The sequence below is a fragment of the Nesoenas mayeri genome, assembly GCF_963082525.1.
Source record: "Nesoenas mayeri genome assembly, chromosome: 2".
NCBI lineage: Eukaryota > Metazoa > Chordata > Aves > Columbiformes > Columbidae > Nesoenas > Nesoenas mayeri.
Genome location: NC_137543.1, coordinates 160899280 through 160926523, shown reverse-complemented (window position 1 = coordinate 160926523; position 27244 = coordinate 160899280). Strand labels below are relative to the sequence as shown.

Here is a 27244-nt window from a genome sequence, read left to right as displayed (position 1 = left end):
CTCTTCCAGCTGACCCTTCTATGTTTCTATGACTTTGTGTCCATGTCAATGTGCTTTGCACCCCTGTGAAAACCTCTTGTTCCCCCATCCCCAGTGTCTGCCCCGACTCCCGGCTGCACCGGTGGGCAGTAAATGATCATCTTGCCAATAGGCTCGGGCAGGATCTCTCAGCAAAGCAGATTTTATTAACGACTTTGCAAGACCGGGTGTTCTACCCAAAGGTAGACACACGGAATAGGGCAAAAAGCCCCTGCTTATATCCCCTGAAATCCCAGCCACAAATTCCCCACCCTGTTCCCCTGGCACTGCAGGTTTACAGACACCTGAACCTGCCTCAGTTTACCTGTCTCATTAATCTAATTCTAACAGCCTCCTTCCCCTTATCGATTCATTTAAAATACGGATTCCTGGCTCTTTGGTGACCCTTCCTCCTAGCTTAACTTTTTCAATATTCAGTTTGGATTCTGGCGTTAGCGCGAAGAGACTTTATTCGCTATTAAGGATCCGATGTCTCTCAGTCCCGCCCCCCGCGCTGCGACCAGACGCCAGGTCCGGTCCTCCAACCCCCCCACCACCGCAGCCTTCCCGTCCCGGCGTGCCCCGCGCCGCGGCCGCTCTACCCGCCGACTCTATGGGCGGAAGGGGGCGGGGCTGGGTGTGTTGTGGTGGTGCTGTTGCTGTGAGAGGCCCCGGGAGCGGAGAGGTGAGAGGAGCGGGTTCCTGCGGTTTCTGCTTCACTTCATCTTTCTTCTTCTCTTCCTCAAGGCCCTTCAGGGTTGCCGGGGATGGGAGGTGGCGGGGCTGAGCCGCTCCGGGGGGTGTGTGTGGTGCTTGAGGGGGTGTGAGGGAGGGACGGGCCCTGAGCGGGTGAGATGGGGAATGAGGGGCTGAGAGGGGATCTTATCAGTGTTTATAAATATCTCAGGGTGGATGTTAAGAGGATGGACCAAACTCTTTTCAGTAGTGCCCAATGACAGGATGAGGGGCAACGGGCGCAGACTGAAACACAGGAGGTTCCATCTGAATATGAGGAGAAACTTCTTTCCTTTGAGGTGGCAGAGCCTGGCCCAGGCTGCCCAGAGAGGTTGTGGAGTCTCCTCTGGAGACATTCAAACCCACCTGGACACCTTCCTGTGTGATCTGCTCTGGTGACCCTGCGTTAGCAGCTGTGTTGGACTGGATGATGTCCAGAGGTCCCTTCCCACCCAAACCATTCTGTGATTTGGGGCCCTCTGGCAGGGAAGGAAGATTTGGGGTGCCTGAGGGGGGTGTGGGGAGGCAGCGAGGGCAGCTGGTGATGTGGGGGTGAGCAGGGGTGAGGTGCATGGTGGGGTGGGATCCTGGTGTAAGCATGTAGGATTTGGGGGTTCTGTGGAGTGCTTGAGGGGGGACTTGGGTTGGGCTGGGGCTGTCTGGAGGTGTGCTGGGATAATCATAGGATCATTTTGGCTGGAAAACACCTTTAAGATTTTTTTACTCCAACCATTAACCTAACTCTGCCAAGTTCACCTCTGAACTGTGTCCCTGAGAAGCTCATCTCTGTGTCACTTAAACCCTTGCAGGGATGGTGACTCCACCACTGTTCTGGGCAGCCTGTTCCAATGCCCGACAGCCCCTTCCATGGTTAAGTTTTTCCTAATATCCATATGAGGGTTTGGGACCCGTGGAGTGGAACTAAGATTTGGGGATGTCTGGGCTGCTTGGGGGATGCGTGGGGAGACTTGTCTGCACAAAAGAGTGCCCTGGGGAGAGGGGTGGCTTTTGAGGTGTCTGGGTTTATTGAGGAGGGGGGCTTTTGGGGGTTTTGGGACACTTAATGTTGGGGAGAAGAGAGGTTGGGTATGTGTAATATGGTGAGTGGGACAGGCTGGGAATGGAAGCGTCATTAGTATGGAGATGAACTGGTGGGCTCTTGGGAGGCTTCAGGGTACATGTTAGTGGGGTTGGACGTGTATTTTTGAGCAGATAAAGTGGCTGATATTTCTGAGATATTAATGTAAAGGCAAAGCTACCTTACTGGGTTGTTATGGTGTCGTTTGGACAAGGGTTAGGAGGCCTGTCCCTTGAGGTCGTGCTGTTGAAGATGCAGCTGAATGTTGGGGTTTGAGTTTTATGTAGTGTGTATTATTTCTGGTAATTCATAGGAGTATGTGTAGATGAGAAGTTTGCGATGGTAAAGGGTTTCTACATGCTTTCCTTTGGGGATAAGCATAAAGTCTGCAAGGTTTGTAGGCTCTTGATATGCACAAATCCAGTTTTAAAAGTTGAGATAGTGTCATGCTTTCAAGTTGGTTTTATTTGCTGCTAAATCTGGAGAGTGGGTCTCGTTGGTCTGTAGGTCTGTGACATCAGTAGCTTGGTCAACACTGTTGTCAGTGTTGAGGGCAAGCAGCTGGAAAGAAGCAGATGGACACAGTTACTGCAGTCTTAGAAGATGAGAAATTTAACAGTATTTCAGATTTGCATTCCAGATTTGCCTTTTTATGTATGTGACAAGAAGATAAAATCCACCTTGTGATCCAGCAGAGAAGTAGTAACTCTCCCTCATAAACCGTCTCAGCTTCTTTTCTTGTTGGTTGAGACTGAAACCAGCACTTGAACTTCAGCTCTATTAAATGTTTTATGTTTGATTGAGTCAACCTGAATCTCTTTCGTATTGTGGCATCTCTGCTGTAGCTGTGGCTCCTTCTGAAGCTCACCCACCTGATGAAAGATGCATTCGCTGCATTAGTTCTGGTCATGTGTCCAAAAACTTTCACAGGCTGCTTCAAGAACCTTCTGGACTATGGTAACGGTCGCTAAAACATTCTACTCTTCCTTCAGTAGGAAGATCAGAACTTGACAAAGGAATTGGATATTGTTGGGTTTGAAACTGTCCCATGTACCACCTCTAGAATGGAGGGAAACATGACTGAACAGGGAGAGAAGGCAAATGCTTGAGAGAGATCCTGGTACCAGCACGTTCCTTGTTAGCGTTATGCCATTCTTAGAAGGAAAATTCTGCTTTTGTTGGTTTGATGAAATAATTTATTGAAGAACAGTATTTTTAAAAATAATTCCGTGACCTGTGTATTGGTTTGCATTTACTTTCACAGCCTTTTCAGTAGATCCTTTTCCAAGTACAGACAATAAGGTGGGAGTTTGGCGTTTGCAGAAGCGTGGCACTGGTGAATTGGGTCTAATCTTCTTATTTGAAGGAGCTTGCGTAACAGTGTAGTAAAGTGTAAGAGGTCTTATTAAGGCTGCTTTAGTAATCCCTCCGCAGTCTCTATGCAGAGAGTTGGCTGCTACTTAGGGAGGGAGGGATGGAGGAGCTGCGCTTCCGATCCGATGATTTCTTGGATGTCTGCTTTGGGAACACCCTGAAGTGCCTTGTTTGTTTTAAGACTGATAAATATGCTCTGTTTATGTGAATCTTACACTGAGCAGTTTTCTTCTGAAGTGTTGTTAGATGTTCAGGTGCTTCAAATAATGAGAAAACAAGCTTTGTTTACTTCCATCATAAATTATAACTTGTTTCTTCTGAAGCAGTCACTTAAGGTTTCTCAAGGTTTTGCCCTGTAAAATAGCTGGGCTGGCACAATGTTATTATTTCTGACTACTGCAGGACTCGATACCTGCTTAATCAAAAGGCACAAGTACGTTATCAAAGTTCAGGACCCAAGTTCAAAGGACTGCCACGTAAAGTCCGTTGCAGATACTTTGGGCTGCTAATTGTATGCAAATAGAAAGAGGCTGGAGGAGGAAAGGGTAGGTCGATCTGAAGTAGTGGGATTGTGGATTCACTTGGTTATGTGCATACATTGATCAGTCCAGAGAGCTCTGATAGTGTGTGTTTGCTTACAGGTGACGTGTCAAGATTGGCTTCCAAGTAATTAAACTTTTGAGGGAGGTGACATAGTCAGTGTTATTTGCCACGGGCACAAAATACCTTCCAATGTGCAAGTGATGTGAGGCTTGTGAAAGAGGAAAAATAAATCCCAAAGCCTTGTTGAGTCGCAGTGGCAGAGGAGGTGAGCTGGGGGAATGTGGAAAAGGAAAGGAGAGGGGTAGATGAGATTGAGTGATGGGTGCTTGGAGTTCCATCTAAAACAGGTGACTTTATTTTTAGCCTTTGCTCTCTTCTGCGTCATGATGCCAACACTTGCCTCTTTTAGCTAATGCAGAATCACAGAGTGGTTGGGTTTGGAAGGGACCTCTGGAGATCATCCAGTCCAACCCACCTGCTCAAGCAGGTTCACCAGAGCAGATCACACAGAAGGTGTCCAGGTGGGTTTGAATGTCTCCAGAGAAGGAGACTCCACAACCTCTCTGGGCAGCCTGGGCCAGGCTCTGGCACCTCAGAGTAAAGAAGTTTCTCCTCATGTTTAGATGGAACCTCCTGTGCTTCAGTCTGTGCCTGTTGCCCCTCACCCTGTCATTGGGCACCACTGAACAGAGTCTGGTCCATCCTCTTGACACCCACCCTGGAGATATTTATAAACACTGATGAGATCCCCTCTCAGCTTCTCTTCTCCAGGCTGTGCTACATTTAAAATAAACTCCTATTTTTTTTTATTTTTAACTCCACAGAAGTCTTTACAGGTCCTGTTCTCAAATCTCACACCTTTTTGCTCTTTTGGGGCGTAGGGTCTTACCTACGCGAACAGTCCTTTAAACCCTGTAAATGGGAGCTCTGTAAGAAGCAGAACCAATGAACACATTCCCAGATGTTTTGCCCTGGGGTTGTGCTCACCTGCTCTCTGTTAAGATTAGAGTCATTTCATCAGCATTTCCCTCTGTTGAGATGTACCTTTCTTTTATACACATTTGCCTGGTTTTACGAAACCAAAAGATATCTACCCTGTTTCTCTCAAAATAAGACAGCGTCTTATATTAATTTTTGCTCCAAAAGATTCATCGGGGCTTATTTTCAGGACGTGTCTTATTTTTCATGAACAACAATCTACATTTATTCTTGAACAAAAAAAATCCCAAAACACATTTGTTCAAGTATAGTCATGTCATCATGTCCTGTCACATTTGTCCTGCTGCATTCTATTGCAAATTAATTGTACTTTTTTACTTGTGTAGCTGCCTGGACACTATTTAAGTTGACTTTTAAAATGAACTTTAACTAGAGCTTATTTTTGGAGTAGGGCTTCTATTTTGAGCATCCTCAAAAATCCTGAAAAATCATGCTAGGGCTTATATTTGGGGAAAGGGGGTATCCCGCTTGCACTTCCAGCTTGGTTGTGGAAGCCTCATTTCCTTGGGCAGCAAACTATAAATTCACAGGTGGGTAGATTTAATAATCAATCGATCAATCCTTTTGGATGAATTACAGCAGTGATAGTCCAGCAGTACGTTACCGCAGGTATATTCTCTAAGAAAGCGGCATTGACTTATTTCTCCAGTGAAATCTGGGGTTTAATTTGGAGCTTTGCCTGATGATGTCTGATATTGGGAGAATGGAGAATCCCTCTGATAAGCTGCTGATATTTATTGAAAACCTTGTGCCCCAAAGCATGATAGTTTGTATATCTTGGCAAATTGTATATCTTTACTTATACACTTGGTTAATTAGAAGTGGTGTTATCCCTAGTGGTGAATATATATATATGTATGTTAATCTTAGCACAGTGAGATTAATAATTTCCTAGGCTAGCTACATGTTAGAAAATGTCTTTGCTTTCATAGTTTGGTGCCTTTCCATTTTCCTGGTCATCTTCTGGCTGGTTTTGAAGGGTAAATGAGAATGTTCAATGTATCGTCTCTGCGGTGTTTGGCAGGTGGGATATTTTGGATTTATATTAATACTTATCAGCATTACCAACCATTGACCGTGGAACTGTGCTGTTCTGAGCAACCGTACTTCAAAGTTGACTGTTAACTTAGTGTTTCTGAATTGGCAATTTTGTTTTTTGTTTTCTTTTTACTTTTATATTAAAGTGTAAGCAGATCTCTGTACTGTTTCTTTCATGACTACTAGTATAACACATTTGAGGTTGATGTGATATTTCAGGTTGACATGTAATAATCGTGATAATTGTTGAAATCATTTTTTGGTGCACGCTGAAATGAAATTAGTGAGCTTAGTTTGACTTTACAATTTGAATGACTCAGAGTCACAGAATCAACTGGGTTGGAAAAGACCTCAGAGATCATCAAGTCCAACCCTTGGTCCAACTCCAGTCCATTGACTCAATCATGGCACTAAGTGCCATGTCCAATCTCAGTTTAAAAACCTCCAGGACGGTGAGTCCAGCACCTCCCTGGGCAGCCATTCCAATGCCTGACCACTCTCTCTACACAGAATTGCTTTCTAATCTCCAGCCTAAATTTCCCCTGGCAGAGTTGAAGCCCATGGCCCCTTGTCCTATTGCTGATGCCTGGAGAAGAGACCAATCCCCACCTGGCTACAACTGCCCTTCAGGTGGTTATAGAGAGTGCTGAGCTCACCTCTAAGCCTCCTCTTCTCCAGACTAAACAAGCCCAGCTCCCTCAGCCTCTCCCCATAGGGCTTGTGTTCAAGTCCCTTCTCCAGTCTTGTTGCTCTTCTCTGGACCTGCTCCAGCACTTCAATCTCTTTCCTGACCTGAGGGGCCCAGAGCTGAACACAATACTCCAGGTGTGGCCTCCCCAATGCAGAGTACAGGGGAAGGATCACTGCCCTTGTCCTGCTGACCACGCTGGTTTGGATACAGGACAGGATACCATTGGTCTTCTTGGCCACCTGGGCACACTGTTGACTCCTAGAGAAGAACTTGAGAGGGATAGTGGAAAACAATTTAACTTCCAATTCTTCTTCAATTTCAATTTTAAAAGTTCAAAAGCACACATTTCAAGTGATGTGTAATCTTCTGTAGTTTTAATTTCCTTTCCTAAGGAAACGAGTCCTGTGCAATTATGCTTTCTGTCAATTCCTCTGACAATTGTCAGTTGTTTTAACATGCTGGCAAATACATTTGACAAAGAGATGATTCCTACAAATTGTGTGGAAATGGTTCCTGTGGAGCAGAAATGAGACTCTCTCAGTTCTGCTCCTGGTAAGAACTCAACACTTATTAAACATCAGAGCAGTTTGATGAGCGAGAGAGTTTATAAACGCCTGAACTAGAAGAGACTTTGCTCTCCTGCCTTCTTAGACGCAAAAAACACTTGATGATGAGACACAGGTTTCAAAGGACTTTGAACATCGTGATGAATTGTTTGATATTGGGCTGTTTAAAGCAGTTGTTCCCTCTATCAAAAGTTTGAGTTCGCAGTTTGATTTTTCTTTTCTTTTTCCCTAATGCTTCGTTTATGTAGTTTGCCTGAAGCAGAGTAAATGCCTTATTTTTTAAATATCTTTGGATATAATTTCATAGTGTCTTTAAATGCTTCTAGGAATCGATACATTGGATAAAAAGATGCATTGTTTTTCTTTAGGCAAAATACTTTCTAGGTCATGTTAAGCAATTGCATGGGGCATTTTATATTGTAAATAAGCATATATATACTGGTCATTAGTTAGTTTCTTAGTGTTCTTTATGGTTGTCTTACAGAGATGATGTGAGCTGCTACGTTAGTCTTCTAACATCTCGCCCTCAATACTCATGAGGAAGGACAGATCTCTCCTGTGTTCTGAATGTACCAGGTAAATCCCAAGAATAACTTTTCATGGGGGTGTGTGACCTGTTGAAGAGTAACAAGTCAAGAGAGGGCAGCTTTTACTCTATATTTAATCCTAGTTCATTCTGTATAAAGACCCTGATGGCTCTTGTATGTTGTATTTGTGTGTTACACTACAAAATCAGACAACTCCAACACTAACACAGCTTTTTGCAACACCAATGAAGATGCAGCGTGTCAGTGCGGTTTAGCCAGTTACTGTAAATAACTTTAAGAACTTTACAGTGAGGTAAAGCAGAAAATAGTGAGATTTTCCAGGTAGATAACTCAGCTGTCAACCCCCCTGCCTCACCTTTTTGTCTCAGAGCTGAATAATGGACACAGCCATGAATTTTGAGAACAGTTTGGTTGTTTTTCAGTAGCAGCGGTGTTACGAGAGGTACCGTTTAGTGGTGAATAACTTGATGTATTTCACAGAATCCCAGAACGTCAGGGATTGGAAGAGACCTGGAAAGCTCATCCAGTGCAATCCACCCATGGAGCAGGAACACCCAGATGAGGTTACACAGGAAGGTGTCCAGGCGGGTTGGAATGTCTGCAGAGAAGGAGACTCCACAACCCCCCTGGGCAGCCTGGGCCAGGCTCTGCCACCCTCACTGAGAAGAAGTTTCTTCTCAAATATAAGTGGAACATCTTGTGTTCCAGTTTGTACGTGCTACGCCTTGTCCTATCATTGGTTGTCACCGAGAAGAGCCTGGCTCCATCCTCCTGACACTCACCCTTTATACATCTGTAAACATGAATGAGGTCACCCCTCAGTGTCCTCTTGTCCAGCTCCAGAGCCCCAGCTCCCTCAGCTTTTCCTCACACAGGAGATGCTCCACTCCCTGCAGCATCTTGGTGGCTGCGCTGGACTCTCTCCAGCAGTTCCCTGTCCTGCTGGAACTGAGGTGCCACAACTGGACACAAGATTCCAGGTGTGGTCTCCCCAGGGCAGAGCAGAGGGGCAGGAGAACCTCTCTGACCTACTGACCACCCCCTTCTAACCCACCCCAGGTACCATTGGCCTTCCTGGCCACAAGGGCCCAGTGCTGGCTCATGGTCATGACTATTCCGAATTAACCAATTTGCCTCAGTTTTAGAACATCAGTGCTTGTAGCAGCCCATGAAACTGCAAATGAGAGGCCAAAGCATCAGGGAAATTATTTGCAAACTCTGATACAAAAATAAAGGAGAGAACAAAAATCAAAGAAACTCACCAGCTTCGGGTGCAGAGAATGGGCCGTGTCGACTGAATGTGTTTGCAGTAAATAATACGGTGCATGCAAACTGGTCTATTGGATTGTAAGTAACTAATATTACGTCCGTTAACCTAATTGAATATTTTGTTTTCAGGTTGTCCTCATGAGTGCTCCCGTGGAGAATGTCCATGATCTTCTTTGCCTGCGTGGTGCGGGTGAGGGACGGGCTTCCCCTCTCAGCCTCCACAGATTTTCATTTCAACCAGGATTTTCTGGAATGCAGGAAAAGATTAAAGGCGTTATCCTCGATCCTGGCGCAGTATCCGAGTCGAGGCACAGCAAAAGGACGTGACCTTAGCATACAGTAAGTCCTTTGTTGTGTTTGGTTGGTATTTTTGACTTGAATTTTTGAAATGATTGCCCTGGGGATTTAACTGAATTTAAGGTGTATTCTATAATGCTGAACTCCAATCTGAAATCCCACCGTGCACATCTGGATTGTAACCTCCACGCACTATTTTGAAACCTTATTTCTCCGCACCGTGGCCACACAGCTCCTGCTTAGTTTAGCAAGCATATTTTCAGAATTTCTTGGTTTAACTGTCATTGGTTTAACTGTCATTGCAGAAAGCAAATGCTTTCTGCTCGATTGGCACTACTTATTACTATTAGCAACTGGAGTATCTCAGGCTTCTACAAACACCTTCTAGGACCATATCCTAATGCCTGGGAATGACTTAGTTTAGTCTAAACCCCAAGCCATTTCCTAAGTGTCTGTCAAGTCTTGCTGATTCATTTTATGAGGCCGCTGTGCTTTGATTTATTAGAAAAGGATCTGCTAGTCTCAATTTGACAGAATTGAGGTTTCATTCAGAGATGAGGATTTTCATTTGCTATTGATTTTGGACTAGTTCAAAAAATGAGTTTTAGCTTGTTAGCAAATATACACACGCGCATATGTATACACACACACGCGCATATGTATACACACACACGCGCATATGTATACACACGTACGTGTGCGCACACGTGTGTATATACGCACGCACACGTGTGTATATACACACACATATATATATACACGTTTATATATGTGTATGTGTGTATATGTGTGTGTGTATGTATATATATGTGTGTGTATGTATTGATATTGATGTATTTCAATATCATATATATATATATATTCAATATATATGTATATATTGAATATATATATATATGTATATATATATACACACACACACACACACACACACACATATATATATATATGTATAAAATAAAGTGACCCTGAGGTAAAAAATAAAATATCCCTTTTCAGGGCAGTTATTGGAGGAAAAAGATACATGAATTCACACTGAATCGATTGGAAAGGCAGATTAGCATTTTAATTCCTGTTCCCTCAAAGTGAACTCGTGCCCTTTAATGCTGGCATGTTCTGCTGCTTTTAATCTTCTGTAGGCTGTCCAGAAGTAGCGTCTGGCTCTGAAATGAGAACGCAAGGAGATACTTGGCAAAAAGGCTATAAATTATTGACAACTGGGGAAAGGTGGTTTTGTGCAGGCATGGTGTTGATCCTCAGCTGTGATCTGTGGGAAAAAGGGAGTTAGGGAAGGTATTTAGTGTAACTGTGCTGGCACAGAGCTAATCAAAGCCATAAATCCAAGTACAGAGTGTAATAAATACGTAAAAACGTGATAAATAGAAACTGCAAGTATTTCTGTATGAGAGGGACAAACTGTAGAAAGGGTAGAAAAGAGAGAAAATAAGTGTTCAGCTTCAAAACTTTGTTTTTTTAAAAGAAATCTTGCTAACAAACAACTAACCTATTAGGGAAGGTTACCTTGGCCGTCTTCTTGCAGAGATAATTAGAACACAATCTGTAATTCTGGTGGGGATTGGGGAAGTTTAACTCTCTACGTTATGAGTGCTGACATCCGAACTCAGTGCCCTGACTCCCATCTTAATTAATTAAGCCTAAATGAGAGTGATTTCTCTCATCCTTATGTACACGCCTACGGTTTGGTCAGATGAATCCCCTATTAAGTTTCCTAGAGGGTTCAGGGCCGTCTATAAGAGGAAACTTATGTATAAATACGGGTTCAGTGTTAAAGGGACTCGTTTTGGAGTGGAATTTCTATTGTGCTGTTCCTCATACAGACTCATCTTAATTTGTTACAGATGATTTAGTCTTTGAATATCTTGGTTTGTGCAAGTTAACTGATATCTCTCGCTGTTAATAAGTTGTTATATTCAAGCAGGACAAGGAATATATCTCCTCGCTTCCAGTGAACGAGCTTGTTTTCATTGGTTTTACTTTTGTTTGTGAGGAATTGACTGTGTTGTCTTTGAAAATCTTGCCTGCGACGTTTTCCGGCCGTCTCTTATTAACATGATGTAGAGCCAGCCCGAGAAAATAATGTCCTCAATTGAATCAAACCTATATTGTGATCTTTAATGTGCTAAGGTGTACTTAGTGAGTTAAGTGTTAAATCTGTAGGGGCTGCAAGACTATTACAGCAGCACAAACACTATGATTTTCCGTCTACTCTTCCAGCACAGCCTGTACATTTTGTTATGACAGAAAGCACAGTTTACTTCTCATGTTCAGCGTGACTCCTTTACCTTTTTATGGTAACATTACATATATTTTCTATTTCAGTTTCCTTTCTTCTGGGGATATTGCCTGCATGGCAATCTGTTCCAGCAATTACTCAACCATCATGGCGTTTTGCTTCCTGGAAGAGCTTCAGTGGGAATTTGCTGCTTCTTATGATACAACGAGCATCAGTTTAGCTTCCAGACCATATGCTTTTCTTGAATTTGGTTGGTAATTTTGTTCTCTTAATAGTAAGAATCCTGCGTCTGCTACTTTTATGATGGTAAACAGTGTCTCCTGGCCAAAGGCTGATCGTAAAAATGAGCCTGTGTTTGTGCCTGTGTGTGTGGAGGAGGAAGGGGAGATCTTGTAACTGCCTTAAGCTGTTAGATGGTTGGCTTTGCAGTTCTTAAGCACCCGTGTAATAGATGAACAAAATCATCTGGTGATTAATAGATGCGCACAGAAGTAAAAGAAATCCACGTCTCCAACACTTGTTAATGTAAAAAATCTGACAAGCGGAGACAGATGGGTACAGGGTAAAAAGGGAGACGGAATAGGTTATTATGGGCAGCTTTACTTCTGGCACGACTTAGACTCACAACTTTATGTTGTTACTGAGTCTACCTGATGTCGTATGTGATTTTCTTTTTAAATTCTTTCCTGTGTTTGGATCCAAGATGCACTTGATCCTTAAGATCTTCACCTTTTGCCTGGTAGTTCCAGATCATTATAACAGGCTGATTTAAGTTAAACCACAGATTTTTCCCTAAGGAATGCACTGTGTATCCTAGTACAACATAAAGTCCTCCTATGTGGTCTCAAAACTCATGCTTAGGCTCTTACATACGTATCATGTACACTAGTAGTTGTAGTCAACCTATACAAGTCTTCTAGCATAACAATATCTGAAGAATGTGGATTTTACTTATAGGATGTTTTAGCAAAATAAATGTTTCAGCGTTTTCTTTCCCTAAATATTTGAAATAGTTTGATTTTTGCCAATGTCTTTGCACAGTTAAATAGGAGGTAGCAGCATCCGCAGGGAGGTACTTCAGCTCTGGAGGTGTGAGCGATTCCTAAACGGACAAATTCTCTCCTTAATCTCAGCGCAGCTTCTCTCAAACCAGTAGCCACATTTGCAGAAAGGGATTTATTTGCAAATAGTATTAAATGGTATTAAATTTAAAGTGTGAAAGATGAAGCAGGATGATCTATGCAGATCCGTGGCTCGAACATGGGTGGAATCGCTGTGGAATTGCCTCTTCCAGCCAGAGTTGCTTCATGATTCAAATAGAGGTTGAATTAATTTATCTTTGTGCTGGAAAAAAGAAAAGCAGAAAACAAACAAACAAAAAAAACCCCAAAAGACAAACAAAAAAACCCACAAACTCATCATTGACTTTGATAAAATACTGTGGAATTGCCTCTCATGGTGGTTCGTGGGTGGTTTAAAAGATGCATTAGCATTTACCGTGGAATATCAAAGCTTGTTTTGAGTCCACTGGTAGGCAGGATGTTGAGATTTAAAGTATCCAGAAGGGATTGGATATGATATAAAATACCCAGGAGAGGTATTTTTGTTCCCTAAACAGTGATGAAATTATATACCTGAAACGAATGAGAAAAGAAACGAAAAAAGAAATGAAAAAGAAAGAACACCACCATGATTTGCTGAACAATTACCTAAAGCACTTAACTTTCGCAGAGCTAATGGGAGCGTGTCTTTATATTGTTTCAGATAACATCATTCAGAAAGTGAAATGCCATTTTAACTCGGTGAGTCTCTCCCAAGCCAAGGCCAAGTGGGCAAAGGTTGAGGAAGAGCTCAAGTTCTGGCCCCCGGTTCAGCTGCGACTCGAGGACGCGGCGCTACCCAACGGGGTGACTAACGGGGGGCACGCGGGCGCTCATGTGGAGGTTGGTAAGTTACTGCACAGCTTGCCAAACTTAACCCTACAAACCAGAAAAACATGGAACGCCAGCAGTTCCTTTTATACTGACAAACATATATATATATAATGTGTATGAAATCCAAGAAAACAACTCCCTTTCTCTCATAGTAACCAAGAAATATTCTTCAGGTTATAGCAGGTACACACCAGAGCCTTTAAGATCTCATAGTAGTGTCTTTTTTCACAGCCTTAGTTCACCTTCTCCGTATGGAAAATTAGTTGTAAATGGACTTGGCTTTTTCTGTGGTAAATTCTCCTGCTTTTAAGGTAGTTTGTTAAAATTTCCGTGACAAGAGGAGCTCAGTTAATTCGTCGCTTGTGGCAAACTCTGATAGAAGATATGTAATTACAGTCTGAGTGAGTCGCTTCATCCTCGAGGAAAGAAAACATGAGCAGAATATAAGCTGAGGATTCCCAAATTGTCTTGGGTTGTTCTCCCCTCTTTGCTTTCTCCATTTATCTTATTCTTTAAAATCTAATGCAAGGACTAAAATTCTGAAAGAGCATAAGTACATCTGTATAAACAACAGAGAGACTTGACAAGGGACCTTTTTGTAACAAATACTGACATTTTACCTGCTGTGAGAGGGACTAACCTCTATTTATTCATTGTAAAATCGTTGTCTTATTTATATTTTGGTTGCATAGTCAAAGTCTTGCCTACTTCTACAGAATAAAATCCTTTTAATCCTATTAGCATGGCAGTTTAAATGCAGCTGGAGTGCCACGAGCTTGTATTTCTTTTCTTTTTATTATTGCTCTTGGCTTATGAAAGACTAATAAAATTAAGTTCCAATTGCTCGGTCTTAGCGTTTCTGATGGATGAGCCACAATCTAATTTGACATAGGTATTTTAAGTTAAAATATAGAAGGGCAGTAGCTAGGAGGAAGAAAAATAGAATTAAAAATGTTTGATTTGCCGGGCAGATTTGTGAGTGTTCCTTAGAACTGTCCTTGAAGCTTCAATATTTTCATGATATGACAAGGCTTAATAATTCTTAGTGCTAGTGTGAGCAGTTTCAGTGCCAGTGAACATTTGCGAGCGAGTCTGTGTCTGCAGATCAGAAATACATTTTCAGCTCCCCCATATTCTTAATTACTTTCCATCTGGCTTCATATTTCTGGCTGTTCTCTCTGGTCTAACCTAAATACTCTTACAGATTGTTCTGCCTTTATTTTAAGGATCATGTTTATGATCATCTGGTTCCCTCGACTGGACTCGACTTTCCTGGCTCGTGTCTCTCTCCTCTTGTCGTTACCAACCAGCTGAATCCCACTTTGCTGCGCTAAGTTTAGCTGTGTGGGTAGTGTTTGTTCCCATATTAATGTTATTTATATTACGGCTCTGCCATACAGGAGACTTCTTGAGCATACATTGAAGCGTCAGGGTTGCAGGAGAGCCGAATTTGTGTCTACGTTCAATAACAGCGATAGATCAATCAGTGGATTGATCAAACATTGAACTCCTTATGTGTTTGTAGCTGGCTCCTATTCTTCTGAGCTGTGTGATCACAGCCCTTGACTCTTCATTTCAGTATGAAAGGAGCCTGAAGAGTTTTGTCCTTATTTGTATATATGGAAAGTAGAGCTTTTTGTTTCATTTCTTTTTTTTATTTCATTCTTTCTCCTGTTCATTCCTTTCTTCATTAACTAAACCCAGCACAACTCTAGCTAGCACAATACCAGCATTTTATCCTTGATCCACATCTCCACAAGCTCATCTGTTGTTGCAAAAACCTCACTTTGTGTCTCGATACAGGCACAACTGCTAAAGCTATGGAGGACGTTTGTACACAGAAAAAACGCGAAGCGAAAGTCGCTCTCTCTGAAAAGGGACATTTTTCACCATAGAAATGGCTTTATGAAGCAGAAGAACGACTTGTGCTGTTTGTCTAGTAAGAACGCTCTTAAATTATGCAGCATCGTGCTCCCCTTGATGAGTGTTCTTCGTCTTTTGTAGGCACACAGGGTGTCCATCCTTTTAAGATGTCTCACATCTCTGTCTTTTGTGTGCTTGCGTTTTATTTTAAAACGCCTGAGCCTGATTTCATTTCTCACTCCTGGCGCTGTCTTTTATCTGGAGCTTCGAGTATGTGACTCATTGTCAAACCCTCATCGTGTTCTGCCTCGGAGAGACAGAATTGAGTGTGGTACAGACACTCATGTCGGTCTCCAGTTAAATAGCCAGAGGCCTCTGCTCCAAAAATCTTTTATAGGCAGAATCACTAAATGTCAGGGATTGGAAGGGACCTCAAAAGATCATCTAGTCCAATTCCCACCGCTGGAGCAGGAACACCCAGGTGAGGTTGCACAGGAAGGTGTCCAGGCGGGTTGGAATGTCTGCACAGAAGGAGACTCCACAACCCCCCTGGGCAGCCTGGTCCTGTGTTCTGTCACCCTTACTGGGAAGAAGTTTCTTCTCAAATTTAAGTGGAACCTTTTATGTTCGGGTTTGAACCCATTGCCCCTTGTCCTATCACTGGTTGTCACCGAGAAGAGCCTGGCTCCATCCTCCTGACACTCACCCTTTATATATCTGTAAACATTACTGAGGTCACCCCTCAGTGTCCTCTTGTCCAGCTCCAGAGCCCCAGCTCCCTCAGCCTTTCCTCACACGGGAGATGCTCCACTCCCTTCAGCATCTTTGTTGCCCTGCGCTGGACCCTCTGCAGCAGTTCCCTGTCCTGCTGGAACTGAGGGGCCACAACTGAACACAAGATTCCAGGTGTGGTCTCCCCAGGGCAGAGCAGAGGGGCAGGAGAACCTCTCTGACCTACTGACCACCCCCTTCTAACCCACCCCAGGTACCATTGGCTTCCTGGCCACAAGGGCCCAGTGCTGGCTCATGGTCACTCTGCTGTCCCCAGGACCCCCAGGTCCCTTTCCCCTGCACTGCTCTCCAACAGGTTGTTCCCCAACTTATACTAGAGAAGTTTCCATTTTTTCATTGTGTGAGGGTATTTTCACAGAGCTATTCTATACAAGTTCAAGCCTGCAGATGCATTTTTCCCCGAGTGATGGATAAGCCACAGTACCCAGAACATCTTCTGGGTAGTTCTTGTACTCTGAAGTGCACAACTTTTCTACTTGAAGAGTAAAATCAGTTTGAATCCCGATTAGCATTTAATTGTGCTATTGCAAAGTTGGACTAAAAGTGCTGGTACGCTCTTGTTCCCCTGTTTAATGTCAAAAGCAATTCTAGTATGAAATTCTATTTATAAAATAGGATTGAATTCCTACAAGGAAGTGCAGTATTTTTTCCCTAGCCGTACCCGTCTCACTTGTTCTGTGCAATTTCTGTTCGTGCATTAAACCCCAGAATGATGTAGCAGAAATACAACTCTGTATTAAAAGATCAATTTCCACAGAATCTGAAGCCTGAGCAACTGGGTGTTGTTATTTCCCTCCATCTCTGACAACGATTCTTTTTATGCTACTGAACAACAAAAAAGTAGCTTTTACGTATCATTCCATGGTATATTGGGAATTATATTTATCTTCCCTGGGGACTGGGAACTCTTGACATGGACAGTTTGCAAGATTCTGTACAATGAGTGATACTTGTTCTTGGTTATTTTTCTTTGAGAGACTCTATGTGCCTGTGAAATAAACCTTAGAAACTGAGGAAGAAGAAACCGAGGAATAAAGAAATTTCCGACAGAGAAACATTATGGAATTTATCAAAAATAATAGGAAATGGAACACTCAGGTCCATGAGTGAACAAACATGCTGGTACAGCCTCTGCTCAGTGCACTGGCTGGACCTTGAATATCACTGCACAGCAAAAGATGATAGGGTTATTTGCACCATTTATTTATGTGAACGTGTATGTCAGTAAACTACATGATGTGACATATCTCAAATGGAATTCATAGAGTTCCTTTTGCAGCTGCTTTGGAGATGAAATGATGGAGGTACAAGTGCGTGCCAGACAAATTAATTACATAGACACTTATAAAAGGTAGTTTATATCCCTATATTAATTTGGCGCCAAACTTTTTTACATCTACCTATCAAAATCTCTCTTGAAGGAGAAGACACGAGTTGTTTTCCTGTCTTCAACCACGCAGTACTGCAATATCTAAGCTGTTCTGGTGTTTCATCTGTCACTGAAATGAAACCGGAGAAGATCGTTGCCGTGTTGCTGAGTTTATCTACTGTAGTTGGGAGCTGGCAACGTCTGGACAGGAGGCAGAAGATCCTGAGAGTTGGGGAGGCTTCTTGACGGCTCATTTGTTGTATCTTATGGATGTTGGTGCAGGGGAAGATCTAGATTTGGTATCTGAGATGCTAATTACCTGTATTGTTTTGCTGCCAGAGTTCTACTTGAGCTGATAAGGAGGGCAGGTATGAAATGGAGATGAGTATCTAGGTGTGGTGTCTGTTGTTGAGCCAGCTGGTGTAGGCAGGGGAAAAAAAAGTTAATTACAAATTGCTAATAATTGCTTTGACCTTAATTAGGTGTGTCAGGCATTGGAACAGGCTGCCCAGGGCGGTGGTGGAGTCACCATCCCTGGAGGGGTTTAAAAGACACTTGGATGAGGTTCTTAGGGACATGATTTAGTGCCAGGGGTGGGTTAATGGCTGGTGTCACCGAGGCACCCCAAAGGTGGTTTGGGCAGACAACAGGGTTCAAAACAAACTTTTATTCGGTAAAGAAAGTGTAGCAGATTAACCAGCGGAAAACGGGGTTTTAGCTTTCCAATAATGACATAAATACAGGTTTGAGTTTTTAAAGCCTTGTCAAATCTGACTGTGGGCATTCCAGAAGCTTCTCTGCGCCCCCACTCTGGCTGTGGGCGCCCAGCGGCAAATTGGTACCTCTGCACCCCCACTCCTTCTCTTAACGACCCTGATCAACAGGTTCTGGGGTCAAACAAAGAAGCTGTTACCCCCATTGTAGGGAAGTGTGGGGATGTATATCCAAGGAAGAAGTTGGGGGGGGAGGGAGAGGGTTGTACATCTGCCTCAGCTGGACTTGATCATCTTAAAGGTCTTTTCCAACCAAAATCATTCTGTAGGTCTACGTATTAGTTAGAGCATCCTGAAGGAATGGTGTTTGGGTGTGTAGGCATTTGAATAAATAGTGCTAGGAGGTGGGAAAGAAAAGAGGTAAATTGTTCCCTGTGAAATGTGGACAGGCTGGGAGAAAGGGAATTGGACTGTAGAATGTAGTTGCAAAATGATAGAGTCCAGTTTAACTCCTAGGCCCCAGTTTTGAGCATCTTTTGTGGGTCTGAGAGGCCCAGAGGTTAGAGCAGCAGGTCTGTGACAGGTTCTTCTCCTCTGTGACTGGGCAGTGTCACCCTGACAACTCCTACAACAACTTCTCTGGCAGCAGAGCCTCCAAGTCCTCAACTCCTGCAGTTGAATTCTGACAGTTACTTGTTTAGGGTACCAAATGCTGGATGGAAACTATGCAGGTGAGGCTAAATTGCTCTATAGGGGTTTGAACCCTCAAAGTGTCAGTGGGAAGAAATACATCTTACAATTACTGGTTGAGAAGAGATGAATCACTGTCCTGCGTTTATAGGTGTCAAAAATTTAAGCCAGGCTTTGGGTGCTTAAAACAGCTTGTTTTTTACTGGCCTGTGGAGAGTGTTAAGTATGATAATCCGCTGAAATAAGCAGCTGAAAAACATCGATGTGCACCATAAAAGAAGACATGAAAGCCAAGTGGCTGAAGAACAAATTATCTTGCTTAGTCTGTTTAGAAAAATACTCCTGGAGCTCTTGATGAGTTCTAGATGTCTGAAGAACTGAACAGCGTAATGCAACAACAAAATAAAAGGTGTTTTTGTTGATAATTGTTCTTCTCTTTTATTATTTTTCAAGTCCCTACTTACAGAATGCAGCGAGTGACCCCTCTGGGGATTCTGTCCCTTGTTCTGAACATCATGTGTGGAGCTTTGAATCTCATCCGAGGAGTTCACCTGGCAGAATATTCATTTCAGGTAAACCCAATTGAACCGAAACCTGTAAATGAGTCAAAGGGAGAGAGTGTGTCCTGTAATAGGGGTGTAGGAGTATTTTGGGCTAGAAAAATAAACTATTAACTAGTAAGACATTTTTAGATCTAGCCACACATGAAGATTCCCTTAATACTAGATTATGCACTGAATATTTATAATAGTTTCAAATGTAGTTATACGTAATGCGAAGTTTCCAACCGTCAAAGGGCAACAAAAATTAAGTATATGTAGAATTATTAACTTAAAACTGTATTGTGGAAGCACTGCTAGAAAGTAACATGTTCTGTATATGTCTGCTGATGTATCAGAAACAAAACTATATGGTGTCTGATGTGATAAAATACCTTAAACAAAGTCAAAGAGAGAGAGTTACCTGGGTATCCAAATTAAGGGTGGCTGTTCTGCTTCTTCATAGTGGTTTTCTTTTGTCCAAGAAATGTACAATTGGTCGCTCACCTGCAAGACCTTGTGGTTTTGTGTATATCGCACTACATTGCATTTCATTTTTTTCTAGGGAGATTAAAAGCTGGAGAAATATTTTAATCTTTCCAGGCTGGCTGGATCTTTTTCCTCTATTCTTGTATTCTAGTCTATTTTTATTTAAAAAAATGTGAAACCGTTCACTTTTAAAAAGGAAAAAACCAGTGTCCTCATTATATGGTGGCACAGTTTTATTTAGCAGGAATTGTCACATAAGCCTCAGTTCTTGGTATCTTGTTCCATGACATTGATCTTGCTGTTTAACACTGTTACAGTCAATCAACATAAAGTAGGATGAGAGGTACTTGATGAAATACAGCGCTCTAAAATATCCAGCAGCACTAAAAACCGTACCTGACGTAGTTGTTTGTCGCAATTTTTTAATCTGAACAGGAGGACCACGAAGGAATCGGAAACGTGATAGCTTTTTTGCTACCTTTTCTAGCCTGTGTTTTTCAGGTATGTTAACTGCAAATAACGTGCTTTCTGATTATTTTTGTATTATCGTGTACAAGACAAAATGATTTTCAGCTAAGCGGAGAGACAGTTTGGTTTTTAGTGCCGTGCCTATGCGATTCTGCTGAGGTATTCCAGTCAAGTGATAGATAAAACTATAACAATTTGATCCTTGGTTTGTTTCCCAAAGGGATAAACATGACGTTTTTCGGCCGCTTGCAGACTTAATGCAGTGCCTCAGGGGTACAGGGGCCTGTATTACTTAATATATTCATCAATGATTTGGACGAGGGAATAGAGTGACTGTCAGCAAGTTTGCTGATGACACCAAGCTGGGAGGAGTGGTGACACTGGAAGCTGTGCTGCCATCAGAGACCTGGACAGGATGGAGAGTTGAGCGGGGAAACATTTAATGAAATAGAACAAGGGAAAGTGTAGAGTCTTGAATCTGGGCAGGAACAGCCCCAGGTTCCAGTGTAAGTTGGGGAATGACCTATTAGAGAGCAGTGTAGGGGAAAGGGACCTGGGGGTCCTGGGGACAGCAGGGTGACCATGAGCCAGCACTGGGCCCTTGTGGCCAGGAAGCCAATGGTACCTAGGGTGGGTTAGAAGGGGGTGGTCAGTAGGTCAGAGAGGTTCTCCTGCCCCTCTGCTCTGCCCTGGGGAGACCACACCTGGAATCTTGTGTCCAGTTGTGACCCCTCAGTTCCAGCAGGACAGGGAACTGCTGCAGAGAGTCCAGCGCAGGGCAACAAAGATGCTGCAGGGAGTGGAGCATCTCCTGTGTGAGGAAAGGCTGAGGGAGCTGGGGCTCTGGAGCTGGACAAGAGGACACTGAGGGGTGACCTCAGTAATGTTTACAGATATATAAAGGGTGAGTGTCAGGAGGATGGAGCCAGGCTCTTCTCGGTGACAACCAATGATAGGACAAGGGGCAATGGGTGCAAACTGGAACACAGGAGGTTCCACTTAAACATGAGAAGCAACTTGTTCCTGGTGAGGGTGGCAGAGCCTGGCCCAGGCTGCCCAGGGGGGTTGTGGAGTCTCCTTCTGTGCAGACATTCCAACCCGCCTGGACACCTTCCTGTGTAACCTCATCTGGGTGTTCCTGCTCCATGGGGGGATTGCACTGGATGAGCTTTCCCGGTCCCTTCCAACCCCTGACATTCTGGGATTCTGTGATGGGCTTTTGTAGTGTAACCAGCTTGAAAGACTAAGCAAATTATTGAAAATGTTCTAATCTACATTAATAATTACTTCTGGTTTTTGAGGAAAATGATTCCTGACTTCCTTATATTTTTTTTTCTGATGGGTTATGTTCCCTGACCTTCTTATCCTCTTATTGGGCATCACTATGTGGAGACTTCTATCTATCTATGGTATCAAAAACTCACAGAGAGGTTAGTTATTATAGCATAATAAACACAATCTAGTGTCTTTCAGCCCTCTTGCACCTCTGCTTATGGCAGAGCATTTGATGGAGATAGTAATTTGGATCTAAACACTTGTTGCAAGTCATTTTTCACAAGGAAAGGCTCTGTCCTGCTTTTTTCCAGTTAGTACCTGAAGCCAGAGAAGCTCTAAGAAATAAAGAAGAGTTCTCTCTTATCCTTTTGATCTATACCAGTCATCCTCACAAACTCCTTGTGCACAAATTGAGCGCAAATGTGAAGTGCTTTCTACATGATGATCTCTCCTTGTGTCGTCAGCACAGTTGGAAACTTGTGACCTTAAGTGAGAAAGCAGGATCTGTTACTGCCCGAGTTAAAAAAATAACCCACTTGGCAACCAATCCAACCCAACTCAGTCCAACCCAACTCAGTCCAACCCAACTCAGTCCAACCCAACTCAGTCCAACCCAACTCAGTCCAACCCAACTCAGTCCAACCCAACTCAGTCCAACCCAACTCAGTCCAACCCAACTCAATCCAACCCAACTCAATCCAACCCAACTCAATCCAACCCAACTCAATCCAACCCAACTCAATCCAACCCAACTCAATCCAACCCAACTCAACTTTGTGAGTTTTCAGTTTCCTCCTGTTGCTCTTCACACATCTCAGCAAGTGTGTTCCACATGTTCTTGAATGTAAAACGGCCCAGAACCCCAACTAAAGCTGCTGAGGTCTAGAGAATTAAGTCCTTTACTTATCTCAAGAACAAATACAGCAGGAACAGATTTGGCTTTGCTGTTTTCCTGCTCCTGAGGTTTTGTCTTGCAATAATCATGGGTGGTTTTTGAAAGGTGGCTCCACTTTCCGCCTCCTTTAATCCAGGTGGAAGCGGCGCCAATTGTCTCTTGTCTATAATTACATATTTTAACACTAACGCTCTCTCTGGTCCTTTCCTAGTGTTACTTGTACCTCTTCTACAGCTCGGCGAGGAAAGTGAAGACGTTTGTACTCTTATTTTCTGTTTGTTTATGCAACATTTACTTATACGGATTACGGAACCTCTGGCAAATAGCCTTTCACATAGGAGTGGCATCACTTTCTTCTTATCAGATCCTGACAAGGCAACTGATGGAGAAACAGCCCGACTGCGGAGTATGAAAGAGACTTGGAGTTTGCTACTCTATTTTTACAACCTTTTTTGTATTAAACTGGCCAAAAATAGCTCGGAGCAATTTTTCAAGATTTGTGACAACAGATGGTATTTCCAAAGCAACTTGAAATGAAGTAGGATACTGTAAACATGTCAAACACACGGTGAGGAATGTCGCTGTGTTTAAGATGTGGTAATTGTAGGTCTTGTCAGGTGTCATCAACAGGTGGAGGTTCCCATAAACAGCTGATACCATTTCGACTGCGTTTTGCTGTTTATCTTCCTGGCTTCGTAATATTTGCCCTGGCAACGCTTCCAAAAATATTAGAGTTGTGTAGTAAAATGAAGATAAAGTGGTAACAGTTTCATCTATAGAATTTCGTTAAGATTCTTGCTAAACGTAAGTAAAGGGGTTGTTCGCTGTGTTTAAATGAGTTCAGTATCAGTGGGAGAAATAGTGAGGATGAGCTTCAGGGTAATGTTTGTAGGTTTTGCAAGAAAGGAAGAAGCTGTGGCTCTCTTAAAAACCATAAAATCTATAAATATCTCCTGGCTAAACAGCGCATTGTAGTTAAGTACCTGCTCATTGGTTGACTGCAAACATGCTTGGGGCAGCATAGAAGAAACCAAGTGAATATAAGTGAACTTTCAGCTCAAGTGGCCTTTATTTCCTTAGTTAAGGTCGCTCTTAATATAAGAGTAATTCCATGTTTGCTTGGTCTGTACAGGTAATAAATCTTCCAGGTCTCCTTATGACGGGGCACTGACTCCTTCACCTTTTATAAAAAACGTACAGCCGGTGAGCAGAAAAGCTGTTTCCAGTGATGGAAAGCAAGAGCAGGTCCTCTTTATTATACAAAACACCTTTAGTTGATGGCGTTCTTACACTAAAGTGAATTCATGAGCGTGCACTTTTGAATCTAGTGCTTCAGAGCTGAAATTCTTAACCTCTGCTGCACTGGATGTTGTTGTCTTTAAAGTATTGAGGTGCATATGGGCATTTTAGGACACGTATGGATAATTGAGGCTGTTTTTTAAAACAATAATGCATAGCATTTTGTTGCAGCTGCCCTTGAAGGGTTGTAGAGACTCAAGATGCAGAGAACTGTAGGCGTGTTAATGTGGAAATATGGTCCTAGATTTCATTTCTTCATAGGAAACTCTTTTGTTATGGTCATGCCATTTCTTCCACCAAAGATTGATTTCCCTCCTCTATAGTCGTTAGTGGTTGCAAAGAGATTAACGTGATGCAGAGTTATTTTCCTGAGATCTCAGGATGTGAACTACAAGACACATGGAAGCGATTCTGTGACACAGCGACCGCAACAACGGCATCGAGGGGCAGCCCCGCACAACCTCAACAGTTTCTAGGCCATCAAAAGATACCAGAGCGTTTTGCAGTAGTAAAATGTGGGTGTTTCTTTTCCATCCCATATTAGGTTACTTATGGTAACAGTAACATAATGAAGTCCCATGAGGAATAGTCAAAATAGGAATGATGGAGGAATATTTTAGCCAGCCAGTTAAGGAATCAGCCGTATGGAAATACTCTTCTGTTATAAAGGAGTGGATTAAAGTTGTTTTTCTGTTGTTACCACAGTTTTCTGCCACACTGTAAGTGCAGAGATGAGGCCAAAATTCAACCGTCGTCCTTAAGACATCCAGATGACCCCACACGTGGGGTATTGATCCTGACAAGCTTTATGTTTTTGTGCTGCTCGCTCCCCGTTTTACTTGGTAGGTGCTCTTAGAAAATGCGGGGAGCTAAGCCACGAGTTTGGATTACGAGTTTAACAACGACAACCAACATCTGAAAAAGGGATGGCCCCAAAAATCTGATACTAGAAGCTTCACACTTGGTTAAGGATACCAGGTCTGAGGACTGATTGTGTTTCCCAGGAGGATAAGCTGGGTATCAACCTGCTACCATGGGGAATCACCTTGTGGGGAATGGATGAAGCATTTTATACCACATTTAGAGAAGAATTTGTGAAAGGGACCTTAGTGGTTTGACTTGACCTCCTGTTCTTGCTCTTTTACCCTCAATGTGGTGAAAGAATTCCCGAGAGCTTTACTGTTTCTCCATAGGCTTGGACTAAGCCAAGCTGCTATAGCTTAAAGCACATAGAGAATGTACAGCTGGGGCAGTGAATCGCTATCTGCTTAAATTCCTCATCCTTGTATTGAACTGATTGGAAACCACTGTAATTCCTGATGCTGATGGTGTAAACCATATATTAGGGAATCTACACGGATTAATACACATGCGTTACTACCTTTGTAGGTTTGAATTGTGGTTCTAGGAGGAGGCAGAGCACACGTGATTCGACCTATTTTTATTTCTTACTTTTAATATTAGTATTTCGAACGGCTCCTACATCTTGTGTGGGATTTAGACAGTTAAACATTTTCTCCTGGTGAAACAGCAAGAGGCATAGAATAGTTCACATTGATTTCAGTGCTTTAAGATTTAATAAAAAAGAATGACTTGCAGTTTGAATACATGAAATCTGACTCATAAAGCGGGATTACGCCTGTATTGAATCAAATCCCCAAACAGGAATCCATCCCTTTTTGTTTGACTTGAAACTGTTTAATGTCATTTGAATTGCATCTCCTTAATTCTGTCACTTTGCAGGATAAGTCTTTTGGCAACTCTTCTCCTCCCCAGCAGCTCAGCAAGAGAAAATGGGCAAAGAATAAACCGCATTAGTTTAACGACTCGCGGTGCTTCGTCACTTTATGGAGCTGATTGGTTTATGTGTATTGTTTATATTTTGTCTGTCTCCCAAAGACCTGTTAAGTTTGTAGAAGGTGGGCTGGTACCTTTTTAGACATTTTTGCACTGGATTAATAATTGAACCTGTGTAAATGTGTATAAAATCATTTTGCATGTATATGTATATATGTACATATATCTAATAAACGGCTTTTTTTTTTGTAATGCTTGTCTTCATTTATAGTTTTGAAATAGCTGATTATATTAGAAACAAGGTTGATTAGCCAGTTTGGGTTTGTATTCATCTTTAGTGTTTCGTGTAGTGGTGTTCAAAGTAGTTTAACAATCAACGAGGTTTCAATGCTGTCGTGGATGGTACATGGTCTCTTACAGAAACAAATATCTGTATGAACTCGGGGTGATGTTCTCTGAGACTCCGCTGATCTACCTGGGTGCTCTTTTTGTCCAGGGGAAATGAGGTAGGATGTTTATTCAGTCATATACACACTGAAAAGTGACCAATTCATCCACTGGACTTAATAAATGTATTTATAAATATGTATATAGAAACTTACCCAAACGACAGATCGCGTTAGGCTGTGATAGAACTTCCTTGTAGCTTTAACACTCTTGCTCTTCCTTTCAGAGATCACATTATAGAGGCTTCTGCAAAACTTGCAGTCCCTACAGCTTGTGGACTTTTTTGGGCTCATTTCAGCCACCTTTGATAAAGGCTGTGAAGACACTGATTTATCAGGCTTTGTAGAAATGAATGGCCTGATGTGACAGGAAATTGAGCTTTCCCACTGTCTGAATATGATGGTTTGGGTATTGGTAAATGTGGTTTGAGGGAGGGATGCTTTTGAATGGCGGGAATTGTAGAGGACCCTGCCTAATTGAGAACCAAATAACATGGTAAGAATCAAAAAGCTGGAAGAAGTCGAGCTTATGGGACTGCTGGTTTCTTCCTGGTTTTCTGCTCCACGTTTCTTCACAGACACAAGTGGCTGGAAAGTTACTCAGCAGAAAAGGAGCTGGGGGTGTTGGTGACAGCGGCTGAACGTGAGCCAGTGTGTGCCCAGGTGGCCAAGAGGCCACCAGCATCCTGGCTGGTACCAGCACTGGTGTGGCCAGCAGGCCCAGGGCAGTGACCGTCCCTGTGCTGGGACCTGGGGAGGACAAACTGCCAATCCTGGGGGCAGTTTTGGGCCCCTCACGCCAAGAAAGGCCTTGAGGTGCTGGAGCGAGTGGAGAGAAGGGAACGGAGCTGGTGAGGGGCTGGAGCACAAGGGTGATGGGAGCAGCTGAGGGACCTGGGGGGTTCAGCTGGAGAACAGGAGCTGAGGGGAGACAGGGACACAAAGAAACGGCCTCAAGTTGCGCCCGGGGAGGTTGAGGTTGGGTCTGGGGAACAATTTCTTCCCCAAAGTGCTGTGGGGCATTGGAACAGGCTGCCCAGGGCAGTGCTGGAGTCACCATCCCTGGAGGGCTGGACAGGGGGCAGGGACAGGGGTGGGTTAATGGTCGGACTTGATGATCTCGAGAGGCTTTTCCAACCAAAATTATTCTATGCTGATAGAGAACAACAGCAACCTGTTCTTCTTTTTTCTTCCCAAGGTGGGGGGAGAAAGCGATGATAACTCCCTTCTTCTTTTGAAGATGCTGATAAAAGGAGATGGGAGGA

At 43.0% G+C, this 27244-nt stretch overlaps 1 protein-coding gene across 3 annotated transcripts; it reads left to right on the top strand.

Annotated features, from left to right (window-relative positions):
* The first annotated feature begins 659 nt into the window (after positions 1 to 659).
* Positions 660 to 25659, top strand: SEC22C (SEC22 homolog C, vesicle trafficking protein). Of its 3 annotated transcripts, none has more exons than XM_080340239.1 (8): positions 660 to 703; positions 7527 to 7618; positions 8989 to 9198; positions 11497 to 11660; positions 13142 to 13357; positions 19225 to 19343; positions 20235 to 20300; positions 25480 to 25659. In XM_080340239.1, the coding sequence occupies exons 3-8, from the start codon at positions 9017 to 9019 to the stop codon at positions 25552 to 25554; spliced, it is 822 nt and encodes a 273-aa protein (XP_080196365.1). In that variant the 5' UTR covers positions 660 to 703; positions 7527 to 7618; positions 8989 to 9016; the 3' UTR covers positions 25555 to 25659. The 3 variants fall into 3 exon arrangements, with proteins under 3 accessions (XP_080196365.1, XP_080196364.1, XP_080196363.1); XM_080340238.1 differs by having other exon boundaries at positions 13175 to 13357; positions 22649 to 25545; XM_080340237.1 differs by having other exon boundaries at positions 22649 to 25545.
* The last annotated feature ends 1585 nt before the right edge of the window (positions 25660 to 27244 follow it).